This window comes from Orcinus orca, chromosome 14, assembly GCF_937001465.1.
Source record: "Orcinus orca chromosome 14, mOrcOrc1.1, whole genome shotgun sequence".
Classification (NCBI taxonomy): domain Eukaryota; kingdom Metazoa; phylum Chordata; class Mammalia; order Artiodactyla; family Delphinidae; genus Orcinus; species Orcinus orca.
The window spans coordinates 32,760,845-32,779,006 of NC_064572.1; the positions used below are offsets into that span (position 1 = coordinate 32,760,845).

Genomic DNA, 18,162 nt, shown 5'->3' on the forward strand with positions numbered 1-18,162 from the left:
GGTGGCCCCTGTAGAGAGGGCCCAGTAACATGGAACTCTACCTGATGGCAGGGTCATAGCCAGAGAGTGCGGGAGTCATGGGGACCTTGAGCCCAGGGAAAGCCTGGTGAGAGACAGCCAGCTGGAAGAGAATGACAAGGCACCAGGCAATCATAGTTCAGTGTGACAGGTGGTCCCACAAGGGGTGGATGGACATTTTGGTAGCATGAGGAAAAATACTCCACTCAGGTTTGCTGGGTCCAGGGGTATCCCCAGAAGTGACACCTAAACTGAGACCTCAAAGAGACCCCAACAAAAATGAGTGAGGATGTGCATTCAGGTGCTGCAACCTGAAGCATGTGCAAAGCACCAAGAGGTAAGCAGGTGGTACATTCTGGAAACTGCAAGTGTATTTAGCATTTCTTAATTACATGGCATGTATGGGAACAGAATTAGAAGAGAGATGTCTGGAGACATGAGACGGTCTCAGAAAATGAAGAATCTTTATGCTTTGTCAAGGTGTTTGTCCTTCAGGGGTTGTAAGTTTTGGGGTGATGTGATGCGATTTTCCTTTTAGTAAGCTGTCTGGGGCCCGCATGGAGATTGGAGGGGGCAAGGCTAGAAGCAGAGAGACCATCAGGGGCCTGAGCAAGAATCCAGGTGAGAGGTAAGGTGGCTTGAACTTGGGTAGTCAGCAAAGATGAAGCTAAGTGAGCAGGTCTGAGCCCTGTTTAAGAGGTAGAGTTGGTAGGCCAATTGGAAGAGTGGCAGAAGTCCACCACTGACTTGGATGACAAGGCCTATCAGAGCCCTTCACTAAAATGGGAACTAGGAAAAGGAGTGGGTCTGGGTGGGAGGTGATGAAAAGTTCAGTTTGAAGCTCAGGTTCAATATTCAAATGAAGGTGGCCAGTAGGATACAGAGGTTCTGAACTCAGGAGAGAGAATTGGGCCGCCGTAGGGGTCTGAGAGTCATCAGCCTAGAGATGTGAACTGAGGCTGTGGGGACAAGAGGACCCCCAGGAGAGCGAGAACACTGAAGGAGAGAAGAGGCAGAGGCCAGCGTCCTCAGACACCTTGATGTTTAAAGGTCAGCTGGAGAAGGCCAGGGCTGCATGGAAACAGCCAGAGAGGGAGGAGGAATGCCAGCCCATCTAATCCTCATAAATACCTCACGTACAGGTGAGGAACCTATGGGCTTTTTACATTGTTTTATTTTATTAGGGTACAAACAGTAAGAAACTCACAGCCAAATGTTGCCCCATCATATAACCGTCCCTCACCAGGAATTCTGGCATGTCTCCTCCCAAACCCCTGTGCTCTAGTTTAATGCTTCTGTTAGGTTTCTGTGACTTTAGTCAGTCCTTTTTGAAAGAAGAACGAAAGTGAAAAAACTGACCGGATTCAGGAGATGCTGTTTGTGCACAGCGAGTTTTGATAGTCGGTGTTTGATACAGGGTGGGCATGGAAAGGATGGTGATGCATTGAACTTTGGTCTTTACTCAGACAGTTGACTCAGACTCCACCTCTAGGCTGCCATCATGGGCTGGCAAGCCTTCTGGAGCCTCGTGACCACTGCCCCACAAACCACCAGAAGGTCTCCTGTCTTTATTATGATGAACCTTTTATTATAGAGACAGACTGAACTCTTTTCTGCATAAAGAATCTTTGGATTGGGTCAGGGAGATCCACCTGCTAAAGGTCACCACCCAGCTCTCCCTGCCTCTGCCTCAGCTAAGCCCCCACTTGCTATTTACATCTCAAGGTGACTGGAAGCAAGGTCCCCAGGGTCAGGCTGGTTGGGTGGGCCATGCTGGCTGGAGGGTCAGGGTTCCTGGTTGCCCACCAGGTCACAGCCGCCCCGTCTCCTGCCCCAGTCGGTTGTCCAGAACCTGGAGCTGCCGGAGGAAGCCTGAGTTGGGGCAGATATCCCGGTGCGCCTGCACTGTCTGGATGGCCTCCACCAGCGTCATGTTCTCGCAGATCATGAGGAAGGCCAGGACAACCGTGGCAGAGCGGCTCACCCCCATGGCACAGTGTACCAGCACGCGGCCTGCGGGGAGACCCAACCTAGCATCAGCTACCTGTTCTCACACCGCTTGCCCCTTAGGGAATCAGGGATGCTTCTGCCCACCTATCACAGCATCCTGGAGTACTGACACTGTCTTCATTGTCATATGGGGCAACTGAGGCCCAGAGAGGAAAGGGACTCGCTCAAGGTCACAAAGCAAGTTAGTGGCAGGGCAAAGGTTAGCAGCGGGACTCCCTTCTCCTGGTGCAAGGTGCCTCCTCTGGCATCCCTTGCCACTCTAGCACGGTGGGGAGTCAGTACTCCTGGAGTCCCCTGGGTTTGCAGGGGGTGTCCACCTCCCTCCCTTTCCCCCAGTTCTGCCCTCTCCCCAGCCCCTGCAGCTCTACACTGAGGCCTCATCTTAGCAAACGCTCTTGAGCAGTTTTCTCTAGGTCCTGTACCTTTTGCCCAACACCTGGCCTCTTACCAAGCGACGACCACACTGGACCTTAGTTATATCTATGATTGTTGGTTTCCAGGGTGTCCCTGAAGGGGATGCTCACTAAATGGTAGTAGTGAGCCCCATGAGGTGGGAGGTTGCTGAAGGACCCCACCATCCATGCTCCTGGAAAAGTAGATAGCCCCAGACCCTGCCTGCACCCCACCTCCACCCCAGTGCCTTCCCCAGCAGCTGACCTTGGGGAATGATGAGGGCACTTTGGATGTATCGAGCAACGGGCAGAAAGTAGACACTGAGGTCGAAGAAGGGGTTGTCATCAGCCTCAATGCCATAGTACTCCAAGGGCATTCCACGGTAGAAGTTGGCACCTGTGTCCACCTGAAACTTTCCTGCGGCAACATTCACGATGTGGGTGATGCCCAGCTGGGTCAGCTTGTTCTTGTCCCGGGCTGCGTACCTGGGGGGGAGGGGCACGGGGGGAGTTGGGAGGTGGGGTAGAGCTCACTGGGTCAGCTCTGGCTGGCCTGGAACTTGCCCCCTTGCCTCCTCTGCCATCCTCCTCCAAGGGTAGACTGGAACCAGTGAACTGGCTTGGGTGAAGGGGCTCCTCTAGTAGGAGTTCAAGACTCCCTTTCACTCAGCCCAACTTTTCTGGAAGGCAGGTCGGCCACATGGCATCAGAAGCCTCGAAAATGTACACTTACTTTGCCCCAGCAGGTCTCCTAGGAACTTAAAGAATCCCAAATGTGCTCACAGACAAATGTAAACTGGATCTAATGTTTAAGATAGAGAAAAAGTGGGAAAAAAATCACTAAATAGCCTATAAAAGAAGATTGACTATGGTATAGCTAAATCTACCACACTAAAATGTGGTAGATAGATGCTGGTGAACCAAGAAAGGTGTTGGTGCTATATTGAGAAAAACGGAGGATAACAAAACAGAACATTGTTTTAAAGTGTTTTAAAAGTATGCTGTGCAATTCCATTTAAAAAGTTTTCTATATAAAGCAGATTACAAGATGGAATTATAAAGCGATACCATTTTTGTATGCATTTTTAAAAAGTCAACAAGGATTTTATTACTGGTTATCTGTGTGTGTAGGGGGGATACATATTTGCCCTATTGTTAATAGGATATTGATCTATATTTTCTAAATATTAAGGAAAACATAAAATCCACATATATTCATCCATATGTTCTAAATTTTAAGAAAACTTTTGGGGAAAATGACTCACATTCCACTCTATATATACATCCTAGAGAAACGTGTGTGTTCCCAAGGCACATGTACTAGCTTCTAGAATCACCATTTATAATAGCCCCAAAGTGGAAACAACTCAAATAGAATAAATAAACTGTGGTGTATTCATACAAACGAATAATATATAGCAACCAAAAATGAATGAACTATAGCTACACGTAATGTCGGCGAATCTCGCAATTTTGAGCAAATGACGCCAGGCACAAAATACACAATATGATTCTATTCCTATCACTTTAAAACATAGGCAAAACTAACACAAATGGCGAAACTAAAAGGAAAAGCAAGGAAATTATTGTTTCAATACTCAATGATTATCTACAGGGAAAAGGGTTATGATGAGAAGGGTTCCACAGGGGCTTCTGAGGCACAACTAATGTCCTATTTCTTGACCTGGGGGGTGAAACTGTTCGTTTATGCTCTGTGTACTTTTCTTAGGTGTGTTCTATTTCCACAAAGTAATAATTGTGTAAAAGGAAATAAACATGTGGAAAGAGATGGTTGGAGGCAAAGAGGGTGCCAACTCTGCCCCTTGGCTCTGGAAGAGGCTCCCCTTCTGTTCTCCCCAACACCCACTGTGGATCGTACTTACGCATCTCCCAGGAAGAGGTTGGGCCAGACTTCGTTAATGTGGCTCAGCACGGCAGCCCGACGGACCCACAGCAAGCGCTGCAGTGAGGCCAGCGTGGGTGGCTGATAGGGGGGCACCCGGACTGCCCTGTGGATCTTGGGCCTCCGGAGGTCCTGTTTCTGCAGCGAGTCCATCCTGGAACAGAGTGGAAACTGTGGTGGCGAGGGGCAGGCTCCCCGCAGGTGGGTCCAGCTGACAGGGAGGCCCAGGCATGGTGCAGTGCCCAGGTGCCACTAGGATGCTTCAGAAGGGCCTCAGTTATTTCACATGAGGTTATTAACCAGCTCAGCTGGGGCTGAGGCCTTTCCCCAGGGAACAAGGGAATCAACCCCTCGTCACCGCTGTGGAGCTGGGAAGCCCTCTCCTGCCCTCTCCAGAGGCCCCTGATGTTGGAAGCTTTTTTCAAGGGGTTCTTGGAGTTCCCTGTTTGTAACAACTAGTCAGTGCAGACCCCACCCCTTAAGTCTGTGGTTACTTGGGACTTCGTAGGGGTGGGGACTCCAGATGGCTGTGGCCCTCAGAGGGCACCTAGGAAGACCCCTGCCAACTGGGCAGCTCATCTCAAGCCCCCTTCTCCGCTACTTCCAGGGCTGGTCCTCAGACTCCCATCCCTGTAACAGGTGCTTGAAGGTCAGAGCCCATCTCTGGAGGGAGGGGCCTGGGCTATGAACTGACATTTGTTAACACTTCCGTACTGAATGAGCTAATGCCTCTTAGGGGCCTGGTGCCTCACGCATGGTAGGTCCCTATCATACATAGGAGGAAGCTGAAGCAGAAACGTGAAGGTCACAGAGAATAATTTTTAAGTAATGCTCAGTCTTACGGCTGTTAAGGAGCAAGGCCGGGGTTTCAGTCCAGTTCTGTTCTCCTTCAGTTCCGTCCCCAAGCGTTCGAGTTACCACCTTCAGGGACTCCAGAGAATGGTCGCTAACTCATCTGGCTCTACAGGGGAGCCTAGTGCAGCTGTTCCATATCTGCCTATAGGCCCTGGGATTTCCTTCCTTACCCGCATGACTCAGGCCAGTGCTGCAGGTCAGGCCTCACCCAGGTGGGGTGGCTTGTGTCAGGAGTCAGCTGGCTGAGGGGGTCCGAGACCCTGCAGAGCTGGAATGTCAGTGGCACCAGAACCTGGGTCTGGTGCTGGGCTTGGAAGGAGTGCCTCTCTTGGCTAACTGTCCCTGGTCCCCTCAACCAGTAACTAGGGAAGGTACAAACTGGGAAGAACTTCTTTGCTCTTTGGTAGGCAGTGCCAGGGCCAGGAAGAGAAACAGGAACCCGGAAGGCCACCGGTTTGGCCAAGCTCACCCAGTGAGCAGTGGGAGGGCAGGGCGGAAGCGAAGGCCCGGCTTTCCCTTCCATCCCCCACTGTGACCTCTCAGGGCAGGCTGAACTGCCTGCCACCTACCTAGGGCATGGTCTGGGCCTGGGAGTCGGGGTGTGGGTGCAGGGACAGGACTCAGCACAAGAGCGGAACGGGGCCGGGGCAGGTTCCGCCCGGAACACAAACGCTATGAAGCAGCTAGAATTCCAGGTCCTCCCCTTGGAGCCCATGGGGGTGGGGCCTGAGAGCAGACCTAGGCCACTGCTGACTGAAGTGCAGACCTTCCAAACGCCCAGACCCCTCTCTGCTTGGTGTCTCTTTGCGATTAAAGGCTCTTGGCCCTGGGACTCCCCATGGAGATGGGAGGCTATGTGAACTGGTGGGAAGAGAACTTTAGAGGGAGCGGGGAGAGCCTGGCCACAGCTAATTCCGAGGTCAAGAGCAAGTCTTTGCTCCTGTCTGGGCCGTGGTTTCTCTTTCTCAACTTAAAGATGCTGGCCTTGCCTGACTTTAAGGAATCTCTGGAGTCTGACCTGAGAATGAGAGAGGAGAGCCTGGGTTTGCAAAAACTACAGGGTACAGCACAATGTATTGTGTTGGAGTGGGGAGAGTCCAACAGCCACACTGGGCTGGAGCTACCAGCTGGGCCTGCAGGAGCCCCAGGTCGGTTGCGTTGGGGCTTTGGGAAGTCTGGCAGGCGCCGCTGCAGGCCTCTGAGCTTGGTGTGGGGTAAGGCTGCCACCCAGTGGCCAATTGGTGCCTTGCAGCCCCGCGGTGCCTGGGCGCGGATAGCCAGGCTCCAGCTGAGACAGAACTTGTCCCTACTCCTCCTGGCGGCTCCTGGGAGGAGAAGGAGCCAGTAGAGGGATCAGGGATGAGGGCTGACCCCTCTACTGGCTCAGCCTCTTCGGGGCTTAGGCCCAGGTCTGGAGAAGGGGGCTTTTTCCTCGGACTTAGGGGTACCCCTTGCTAGGCCTCACGTTGGACCTCACACCTGATGCTCATGGATGTACTCCCTACCTGTCTGCTCTATCCCACAAGGGTCCAGCCCACCTTTTCAGCCAAGGTCAGGCCTAGCCCCCACCCAGCGACTCATCCTTCAAGCTCCGGGCACACCCAAAGAAGGGGAGTTGGTGGCTGCAGCAGCCCCCTGGTTTCTGCCATCCCCAGACCTAGATGCCGAGTGCCCCGCCTGACACCTCCTTCCGCATCTCCTCAGCCACCGCAGGGTGAAGCCTGGGCCCAACATCCAGCAGGGGCAGGGCCGGCCTGACTCTTCTCCCCCTTCCCTCTGGTACCCCTCCTGCGACCTTCCTGTGTCTCCTCCCTAAGCTGAGCAGCTGCCTCTGTGGGCAACGGTTTTCCTGAGTCGCTGCTGTTTACAAGTTCAGACACCTGTGTTCTGCCTTTGTTGGTGCCTCTCTGTGTCGCGCTCCCCGGTTGCCTTGTCTCCCTGCCTCTCACAGGAGCTTGTCCTCCTCCAGCAGCCTCCCAACACACCACCCAGAACGCTGGTAGCCTCAGGCCAAGGCCCAGGCCTCCGCAGGGCAGGAGGCCTCTGTCTGCCATCCACTGCCTCCCTGAAGTTCCAGACGTGCTCCCCCGGTCTTCCCTCCTGTTCACTCTTCCTGCTTTCTCCTCCTCCCCCCAAGGTAGACCACAGGGACTGTGGCCACAGGACAGCTGGGGCTGGACATCTCAGGGCAGGACAAGTGAGGAGTCTGGTGAAGGAAGCCTTGGGGAGGGTGGCCGGCGGGTGGCCTGTGGTGAGCTGCCTGGGGCTCTGCACTCTGTGTGCAGGCCTTGGAGGAGGGCGGACCTGAGCCGAGTTCTCAAGTCTGGAGCTTGTTTCTGTGTAGTCTTCTCTGAGCTAGTTTTCTCAGTGGGGCTGCTGTGAGAATTCCATGAGATAAGAAATCTTCAAGGCACCTCCCACGGGGTCTTCCTCCTGGTAGATGCCCCATAAATGGTGCATCTTCCTATTATTATCATCACCATTATTACTCTTTCCCTTTCAAGACTCAGCCATATCCCATGGGCTAATGAGGCTTGGTCTCTAACTCTTTGTATTTCTTGATTTTTCTTTCTCTGTCCAGCAATAATTATTGTATTCACCACTAACTAAGGACGTACTGTGTATCAGAGCTAAATGCTTACATTTTTTTCACTGAATCCGCACAGTACCCTTATGAGGCAGATGATATTATCATCCCCTATGCCGTAGGTCACACAGCCAATAGGCATGGGAGCCAGGATTCAAGCCCAGGTCATTCTGACTACTCTGCTTTGTCTGTGCCTCTATCTCTGACCCAGTCCCTCCCCAGATCTAACCCACCCCCCCACCACACACACACACACACACACACACACACACACACACACACACACAGAGGCACAGGTGTCCTGGCCCTCATTACCCAGCATGCTCTGCAGCCCCCCTGAAATAGGGGCACTCACCCACCTGTGGGGGTATCTGGCCCAGGCTGAGGTCTTCTCTGACGGGCACTTTTTGCTCCCGGCTTCCAGCCGCCTGTCTCTGCACGCTTGATGCTGTTTCTATTTTTTGATCGGAGTTTAATTATAAAGCATGATGTGCTGCTCCCCTCCTCTGGCCTCCCCCTGCCACTCCCAACTCACCCACTGGTCCCCTGGCATGGTCAGTGCCAAGCCCAGCCAGGCACCTGGCCCTGCTGGGAGTAGAGGCAGTCTGGCAGGGGTCTGCCTGTGGTATGTGTGGATGTGGATGTTGCTTGTGAGGCAGGAAGAAGGAAGACTGAATAAGCCATTTTGAAAGGTCGGTTGGCCTTCAAGGGTGATGTGGAGCGTGGGCAGAAAGTTAAAGCTACAAGGATCTTCCATGGAGGGGGACGGGGAAGAGAACAGCCAGATCACACCCACACTGGCCGCACTGCCAACATCACAATCCAGGTCCAGGGGCCCTTGGTTGGGAGCTGAGGATTACAGGACTGGCCCAGGATAAAGATCCAGAAGACTCAGGCTGAGGGAAGTGGGGGCAGACAGAGATACAAGTGGAGTTCAGAGCAGGTCTTTGGAGCAGGCCCGGCCTTCAGTCAGAAGCTGTGTGTCCGCAAACCACTCTGCCCTCTGCCAAGCTCCTCCCTCCCCCAGAAGACATTCCTGCACAGGCCTCACTGCTCCTCGAGGCCAGTGAGATGGTCTTTAAAGTCCCTTCCAAGGCTAACGGCTCAGTGAGGGACCTTGGATTTGGGCCTATTAAGAACACTTCCTGCTCTCCAGAGACTCTCTTCATATACCCATACTTTAATACCCTTCCCCACTCATACTCCCAGATGACTGACACACACACAGACGTATGCATACCCGTAGCCACGCCTCCACGGGGTCTCTGAAGCCCGAGCTCCAGGGAGCTAGGGCTCAGCCCCTGCTGGGGCTCCCTGAGCCCTGGGGAGAGCTGGTGGAGACGGCCATGGCCAGGGGCCATCATAAACGCTTAGAATCCCCCCTCCCGTGTCCTCCCACTCCTGAGGGGGACAGGGAAGAGAACAGCCAGATCACACGCCCGAGGGGCCTCAACCAGGAGCCCCTTCCCACCTGTGAGAACTGGAGACAGTGGCTGAGAGGGGGTGCAGGCAGCAGGAGGAAGCGCATGGAGTTGCAGGCTCTAGGGCAGACCCCACACTGGTCTCTTACCATCTTCTGGGTACCCACCTGGGCCAGAGCCTCCAGCAGCACCAGCAGGGCCAGCGCCAGGGTGGCAAAGTGGCAGAGCCCTGTGGCAGGGAGTAAGGACCAGTTCTGGGGGAGAGATGAGCTCCATGTTACAGGCAGGTAAACCATGGTTCAGATTGGCTGGGACTCATCAGGGCAGGGACAAGAGCTGTCAGATAAGCCTGCTTCTGCCTTGAGCCTCTGTGTAAGGTCAAGTGGGTACGGGTGCCGAGAGAGATGAGGCAAGTTCGGGGCCCAGGGCTCATGGAGGGAGATGACCTCCCCAAAGCCCCCTCATCTCTCAGAGTCCCCAGCCCCAGGGCTGCTGTGTACAGTCACACAGGTTGCTCACTGCACAACTCCTGGGGCTCCAGCTGTTGGATGCACTCCCAGTAATAGTGCAATGCTGTAGTCCAAATGATTCTCCCAAAGCTGGCTGCCCGAAGGGAGAGATGCTGAGGGCTGAGGCCAGAGTATTTTAGGGTCCCAGGCCGCGGAAGTGGGATGATTGGGCATGATCAGAGATTTGCTGTTCTCCCAGGTTCCCAAACCTTGTTTAGAGGAAAGAGAGCAGGATGGGAACATGCCATTCCTGTCCGCCTCTTGGCTCCCACACCTGCAGAACTCCCCACGACAGTTTCCCGCCCAGCTTCACCCCAGGCCTAATCCCAACGCCAGCTACAACTCTCATTTTCTTCCTTTACACTCAGCCCCAAACTCTACACCTCGCCCTCCATCCTGCCCTAATCCCCGACCCCAAGATGCTCATCGTCCTGACAGCATGTGGGAAGGGGTCGATATTGCTCAAACGCTCCCCTTGGTTGGGCTGGCTGTGCATTCAGAGACAAAACCACCTCTTATGTGTGGGGGCAGGGGGAGATTCAGTCCATGCCCCAGGGAAGGTCTTGGCAGGAGGAGGAAGCTGCTGCTCTTCAAACTCCCAGGAGAGCCTAGGCCAGTGCCCCACTCCCACCTGGCAGCGGTGGGGCACAGCCAAAGTCAGGGTTGAGGAGAGATGAAGGAAGGAGCAGTATGGGTAGCAGGAGCTGGAGGCTGGATAGGGGGAATGGAGAGCAGCTCTGGAGGCTTAACCTTCCATCAGATGGCCCTTGGTGGGGATGTTGAGTGTGAGGAAGATGGGCTATTGGGGAAAGTCCCAGCCTGGGCATGATGGGAGAAGAAGGGCAGTAGGAATTCTGCAGCTCCTTCACAGTCTGGCACCCTCACAGCCACTGACCCCAGAAAGAGGCACCCCTGCCTCTCCGTTGAGCTGGAGGAAAACACAGAGCTGACGCCAAAGAAATTGCGGCAGCACCTTGGCAACCATTTGTGGGCTGGGAGCCTGAGAAGCATTGTTGCTGCTAGGGGAGCCCAACTCCTTCTACTGGGCAGCTGGGGACGCTGGGGCCTCCAGCGGGAGGGAGGTGCCTTGGGAAGAGGAGGTATTGGGGATCTGTTCCCCTTAGGCAGCTTAAAGACGGGGCGCTATTCCTCCAAATGCACTGAACATGGAACAGGAGGAAGGCAGAAGGTAAATGGACAGACTTCAGGGAAACCTTTATGTCCTAAAGGGTCCCCAGGACCAGAGAGGGAGGGAGGTTAGGGAGGGGCCTTCTGTAGGTCTCTGAGATCACATTGGGTGGGGTGAAGGTAGACAGTGGGGTGCTGGGTCCAAGGCAGAGAACTGAACGGCGTGGCGACAGAAGAACTTTATATCAAGCAGGGCTTGTGCGAGGAGGTCATGGCTGGCGGCAGGAGCACCTGTTCTCCTTCCCGGTGGTGGGAATGGATGCTCAGGGCTGACAGAATTAACTAAGCTTGGAGCAATAGCTGCAGGACACTTTTTCCCTAGAGCTGGGTTCCAGACCTGAGGGGAGGGTGTGCAGAGGCGTGGGAAGGGCCAGACAGCCCTCAGGTGCAGGACTGGTTGTGCTGCTGCCTCGGTGGGGTTTAGGTGAGCCCCACAGGCTTTCAGCCAAGGAGGCAGGACAGATCAGCATTAGGACCAGGTTGGAAGGCCTCACCTCTTCCATTTTATGCTTTCCACCCTTTTCCTTCCTAGCCTTTCCATCTTCTCTGGGTCTGAAGAATCTGGGTGGGCTGGAGAAGAGGGTCCTAGGAGAGGGGTGCCTCAGCCAGGCCTAGGTGAGACCTTGGATTGGTGAGGGGAGCCCAGCAGCTTGGGGAACGGGCCAGGCCCCCTTCAACCCTCTCTTCCAGCCATACACAGCCTTGATCTCCAACCTCTGAACTGGTCCCATCCATGTCCCCTGCCAGCCCTCACCCAACCCCTTACTTCCAATCGTACCCTTGCCCTCTGCCCAGCCCTCACCTGACCTCTCACTGCTAACTGTACCCAGCCCCGGCCCCTCACGCCCTGCCCGACCCTCACCTGGCCCCTCAGCTCCGGCCTGCACCCCGCAGCTGCTGGTCCAGCCGGCAGAGCTGGTGGAGGAAGCCTCGGTTGGGGAAGACCCATCGGTGCTGCCTCACGGCGATCACTGCCTGACGCAGGGACAGCTGCTGGCGCAGCATGAGGTAGGCGAGGACCAGCGTGGCAGAGCGGCTCACCCCTACCACGCAGTGCACCAGGACCCTGGCTGAGAAAGACATCCTGCTGAAAGACCCTTTCCCACCCACCAGCCCGCCCAGGGGCTGAGGTGCGGACCCAAGTTCCTTTCCCTCCTCTGCCCTGGGTATATTCTGTGACCCTGAGTAAATCATTCAGCGTGTATGGGCCTCCATTTCCTGCTCTGTCAAATGGGCACACCAGCACCTATTATGCCTACCCTTGGGATGGGGTCCACACTCCCCAACGTGGCTCACAGGACCCTCTGTGAGCTGGCCCCTGCTGACCCTGCAGCCTCACCTCAGGCTGTCCCCCCACCCCCCACCCCTCAGCTCTAGGAACACTGGGTAACTTTCAGTTCCTTGAAGCTGTCATGGTCCCTGGCCTCCAGCCTTACCACATGCTATTTCAACTACCTGTAAAAGTTTTCCCCTTCTCTTGGTCTGATTAACATCTAATTTGTCAGGTTTTGGCTGAGACATGGCTTCCTGACCACTCATGGTATCACTTGAATCACAGAGCAGCTCATCCTTTTTGCATGTGGCCCGGTGAATACAGTTGTAGAGGGGAGTCCCCCCCACCCCACCTCCCTTTGCTCTTCACATTTGCCCACTCATCTGAGTAGCGCTTGTAATACTTCACAGTTTGACTGTCTTTCCACCGGGGGCCCTGCCTTGCCTAAGTGTGGATTCCCAGTATCTAGCTCCGTAGCTGGCACAGAGAAGATAATAGTTGGTGAATGAATGTTGAAGGAAAATGAATGTCAGAGTGCCTTGGATTGAACAGTGCTATGAGCCATAGTCTTGTCTTTCCCACGACACAGAGAAACTGAAGTCCAGAGAAGACACTGGCTCACCCGGGGTCAGGTGGCAAGGGGCATGGCTCTCACCCAGGATGAACATGAAGCAGTTTCCCCAGGCTCCATTGTTGTACCCCTGGTATTAGAAGATTTTTTCCATTCGGAAGTACTTTGGGGCAGAAGCCAGACATCTAGGTACCAGATAGCAATGTCCCAAGGCTGAGTGGTACAGAAAGACCTGTTTTGTTGTTTGGGAGACCTGGCTTCTAGCCCCAGGGCTGCTCCTAGCTCGTGGCATGACCTGTATTCTAGGCCTCAGTTTCCCTATCTGTGAAGCAATGCTGTTGGATAAAGTGCTGGAACACTGAGCAGAGAGTTTTAAAAACCTGATGGCCCTTTAAAAACTAGGGGTGTGAGGACACTGATGTTTAAGGGGAAACTGGACATCCCCCCATGACTGAGCAGGATGCGATATGGGTTCAGACCCCAAGTCTTACCCCCGGGTGTGCTGAGGGCACGGTGGATGAAGTCAGCTGCAGAGGAGAAGTAGGCACTGATGTCGAACTCAGGGAGGTCGTGGGCTGGCACCCCCAGGTAGCTCACAGTGCTGCCGTAGAAGTCAGGGCTGCCCTGGCAGTAGAGGCCCCCATGGGCAGCGTTCAGCACGTGGGTGATGCCCAGCTTCCAGAGCTCAAAGCGGTTATTTGCCGTGGCCCTGGGGAGGGGAGGAAGGGGAGCAGTGAGGTCCAGGAAGGCTTTGTCTGGACCCCCGCTTCAGAGCGATGAATCCATTAGGGTCCAAAAGGAGCCAGAAGGAACCCATGGGGTCTGCGGCTCACAGCCCCCCCATAGGAGCTTTCTGGTAGGGGAGCTGGTGGTCAAGGGATTTAGCTTTAGCCTCTCTTTGCTCCCTGAGGCAATCCACCCTTGCCTTGGCCAGGACAGGAAGGAAAAGGATTGCTTCGGCCCTGGGACCCAGCTGCACCTCCCTTCTTGCCCCATGCCCTACCATGCATATCTGGCCTCTCCTGGCCACTACCTCATACCTGCTTCTAATCTGCAAATATTTAAAGGTGACACCTCCCCTGATTCACCTTCAGTCAGCCTTCCTCACCCACTCTGTGTCCAGAGGAGGGAGGCTGGAACCGGAAAGGCAAGCTCTCTGTCCAGCTCATCTCATACCCCAAATCACCATTCCCCAGTCCTTCCCCCGCCCTAGACCCTCCAGTTGTTCCGGATGTGCCAGAAGACTCCGGGAACCTCTGGGAGCTCCCTTCTTTCAGGCAGGCAAAGTCTCTGCTCCCCCTGGTGGCTGCACCTGCTCACTGCACTGTCCCCAGTACAGAGGGGTCCTGGAGAAAGTCCCTAGCCTGGGAAGCTCAGAGAAGAACTATTGCCCTTATACCCACCCCACCCCCATCTCTGGTGAAGATCCCAGGAACTGTCTCTCCTTGTCTCCACCCCCTTATCCCTTCAGTCAGCTACCACTCACGCATCTCCTATGTAAAGGTTGGGCCAAACTTCGTCCACGCGGCTGGAAGAAAACTTCCCTGCCCTCAGGAGCTCCTCTAGTTCCAGGACAGTGGGGCAAGGCGTGACTTCGGCATCTCCCCTCAGCTGTGGGAGCGAGGCCTCCGCCATGGGCCGGCCCACCTGCCCCTCTGTCTCTGCGGTCACTCCTCTCTGCCTCTCCAGTGTCATTCCTTTCCTAGAGATTGGCAGGGACAGGTGAGACAGCAGCAAGTGACTCAGCAAGTCACAGGGGCCTCTAGAGAGAACAGGACATTTTCCTCCCCAGGCCACCCCCTAACCCCAAATTCCATGACAACATGAAATCAGACATACCTCTGCAAGTCACCTCTCAGCCTCAGTTTCTTCACCTTTGACGTAAGAATTGTGAGGATTAAATGAAACAAAGGATATTCTGCATCTAACACATAATAGATGTTTAGTAGATTTAGACTCCTGTGTAAGGCTATTTGGTTCCAAGGACTGAGTTAAAGTAGAGATCTGGGGTGCAGAGGAGGTGATTGCCTCCAAGGATTTGTGATAGGAAAAGTTCTTCAGGCCTGGGTCACAAACTAAGTGGGAGCTGTATGGCTATTGGATGAGCTTCTGGATTATGGGGCTCAGGGGAGGGTTCCTGAGTTATAGAGTCGGAGAAAAGTGGCGAGGAGGCATGGAGGACCTCATTTAAAGGGTGCCCACAGGGTTTATGGGGGAAGGTTTGAACAGTGGTTCTGTTATGAAAATGGCTGATTTCTCAAAAGAGAAGGCTAAAATGGGCTGCATATGTCAAAGGGGGGGAGAAGGGAGATGAAAGTTCCCCTAGACTTTCTGAAGAACCAAAGGGCTATCATCAGAAATATTTTGGGGAGGGGAAGGGAGAGTCCTCTGCCTATAAGGGCTTTTGTCTTCACAACAGAAACAGAGAAAAGTCTGTATCTGTCCTTCTGCCAGAGCTAGTTATGGGATGAAGAAGTGATATGTCTTGCCGGCTCTCAGATGACTTCATGAAGGCTTGATCCTGGGCATGAGCTGCAGTGGGGAGGCTCCCAGCTGCCTCTGGCTTTGAGTCTGCCTCGAGGGTAAAGGCCACACCAGGGCATTCCATGGTAGCAGTTTGCACTCATGTCCACCCCAGAGCCTGTCCCCACCCCCATCAGAGTCACTGAAGTCTGCCTTGCACAGCCTGGGAAACCAAGGCCAAGAAGGGGCTGGAGCCCAGGTCGCAGGTGGTTTTGGACTTGGTTTACGCCAATGCTAGGCCTGGGCTGGGGGCTTCCCTCAGGGTGGGGCAGTATAGTAAGGTGAGAAGAGCATAGGTTCTGAAGTCAGGCAGATTTGAGTAGGAATACTGGCTTTGGCACATATTAACTGCCCAACCTCAGGCAAGTTTCTTGGCCCTTCTGTGTTGTAATACTCTGTAGAGGTGGCACAAGGATTAAGTGAGTTATTTATATGGCATTTGGCATAGGGACTCTCAGAGAATAAAGGGGCAATAAATGGTAACAATGATTGGAGGTTGGCTATTGGAGAGGAGCTGGCTCCCTCCGAAGGAATTAGGATAACCTCCTCTGGCCCCCAAACACTATTTGCTACTCCCATAGGCCCCGCCCCATCTCTGCTAGCCCCTCATCTTCTCACACTTCGGCTTTGGGCCTGACGCATGCGCTCTCGGGTTTCCTTGCTGCGGTTTCTAGCCTCCTTTCTCCCCTCGCGCCCATCTTGAGTCCCGCGTCCCTTCCGGTTTTGGCCCCGCCCCCGCCCTAGGGCTCCGCCTCCCGCCGGTAGGGCCCCGCCTCCCGAAGCAGTTCCGGTTCGGATTCGAGCGGCTGCCGGCGCGGTTGAGACGAGGGCCGGCCGGGGCAATGCCTGCGCGCAGCCGCCACCGCCCCAGGGTCCACTTCGGCTCTCCTACCCGGGCTCCACCGCCGCTTCTTGAGGCGTCTCACGCCGGCGAGGCTCGGAGGGCGCCGGGTTCCGACAGCTGCTCAGACGCCGACTCGGAGGTGGGTCTGGGGAGCCCGACTCGGACCGCTGAGGTGAGCAGGAGCTGAGGCGGGGAAGAGGGGCTTTGGGAGAAGCCTGCAGCCAAGGGTGAGTGGAGAGTCGGGGATGGAGCCGGGGGCTGCCACGGACAGGGGTTCGGAGGGGCCCCGGGAGACCGTTGAGGGAGCGTGGAGAGTCCCCTTTAGCAGGGAATCTGAGGGAAATGGAGGTTGTTGAGCCGAGGGCCTGAGGGGCGTGACGATGGCCCGAGACAGAGGGGTAAGGAGAGGTCGAGGGGAGAGCGAGAGGGAGTGGGAGGCTGAGGGAGATGTGGCCTCGAAGAGGCAGGGACTTGAAGGTTTTGGAAAGCCGGGTAGTGAGGCAAAAAGACCGAAGGGGTACCGCGGGAATATGCGACCGGGGGAAGAGATGCTCTGAGATTTGGCACTGGGGGCACGGAATCAGAGGAGCCGGACCAGGGTCGATGTTACCACCTGGCCAGAGAGAGGGAACCGGGGTGGGACTGACAAGATCGCTGACCAGAGTGGGTGGTGGTAATTAGGGGAAGGATTTAGGCTTGAAGAGGAAAGGGCTATCGGGTGGCAAGTCGTCTGGCTTTAAAGGCCAGAAAAAGAGAAATGGGGTCAAGAAAGAAAAGGAGCCCTTGGAGGCTCTAATTTAGGGCTTTGACATTTTCACAGGTGTCTTTCAAAGCATGGACGATCACTAGGGTAATATATTTGGGTCATGGGGCTTTCTCATTTGTGGACAGTGAATACTTTTAAGAATCTGGGGTGGGAGGGTTGATGTTAAACACTGATTTGCCCAAAGGACTAGGGGAAGTAGTGAAAAGGAAGTGATGTTTGGAAAAGATAGTGAAAGGAGTGATTCTGTAAATAAAGATAATCATTTGGCTTTCTTCTAACAGTAATAATGTGTTTCTTTTTTTTTTCTTTGTATTTTTCTTACATTTAAGTTTATCTTAAGTACCAGACAAGTTTAGACAATCTTTTTTCACAAAAAAAGATTTAATACATTACCTTTAAATTAAAAAAACTAAACTGGAAACAAGAATTTGGACACTTAGATTTTACAGATACTCAGTATCAACTGATTTCACTTTGGTAGCTTGAGTTGACACGTATTGGCCACAGGGTAAAGACGTGGTCAATACAAGTGTCTGGGTTAAAAAGGTACATAAAACTGTATGTGAAATCACCACAGTCCAGGAGGCTACCAGATGTTCCTCTCACCTGTAACTCCAGAATTGGAGTTGTGTCTTGAAAATTGGAAGGAGGGTACCTTGACAGATTTGCAGGACCAACGCTTTGCAGATATTGTATGAATAATACTTTTAGTAGAGTTATCTAGAAGACTAAGAATAGAGGATGCTTGTAGTTGTCAGTTAACAGAACTGGGATAGGTGGGTACACAGATGCCTTTTATAGAAGACATCGTACCAAAACCATAGTTATGCCAGAAAAATAATGATTGCAGTATTTATACTCTTTAGTTGAAATAGATTAATTTTCTTTTGTAATTGTTAAATTATAACATCTTTGTGAAATGTTGACTTTAGCCACGTCTCATATGTTGTTTTACTTTTACAACCTTTTATCCTATTATAGGTTTGCAAAGTTGTTGGCATTTCAAAACAAACTTTTAATCAAGTATTTCTAGTCTAAATGGGTATCCAACGGTTAAATCTTCATGAGATGATAATTTACTGATTGCAGTAAGCTGTTAATTTATGTGTATTGACTATATGTCATATCTTCAAATGCTCAGTAGACTAATAATTATTTCTTCAAAGGAGAGATGAATTCTTAACTTTGCTTTTAGCTGATGTTAAAAGATTAACTCCTTTTTCTTTAAATTAGTACAAACATCCTTTAGTTGAAGAAGTATATATAGTATTACTATTGTTAATTTATGTTTGCTTACCCTCA

The 18,162-nt window shown here is 53.3% G+C and overlaps 1 protein-coding gene across 9 annotated transcripts; it reads right to left on the reverse strand.

Annotated features, from left to right (window-relative positions):
- Positions 1-1,583: 1,583 nt before the first annotated feature.
- DUSP13 (dual specificity phosphatase 13) lies at positions 1,584-15,952 on the reverse strand. 9 transcript variants are annotated; one of them, XM_049697241.1, is made up of 8 exons: positions 14,567-15,952; positions 13,219-13,436; positions 11,746-11,949; positions 9,237-9,440; positions 8,125-8,219; positions 4,304-4,477; positions 2,686-2,906; positions 1,584-2,031 (listed from the first exon to the last, which is right to left on the reverse strand). In XM_049697241.1, the coding sequence occupies exons 3-8, from the start codon at positions 11,830-11,832 to the stop codon at positions 1,829-1,831; spliced, it is 984 nt and encodes a 327-aa protein (XP_049553198.1). In that variant the 5' UTR covers positions 11,833-11,949; positions 13,219-13,436; positions 14,567-15,952; the 3' UTR covers positions 1,584-1,828. The 9 variants fall into 9 exon arrangements, with proteins under 9 accessions (XP_049553198.1, XP_049553197.1, XP_049553199.1 ...); XM_049697240.1 differs by having other exon boundaries at positions 11,746-11,953; positions 14,567-15,951; XM_049697242.1 differs by having other exon boundaries at positions 9,354-9,440; positions 11,746-11,953; positions 14,567-15,944.
- Between the last annotated feature and the right edge of the window lie 2,210 nt (positions 15,953-18,162).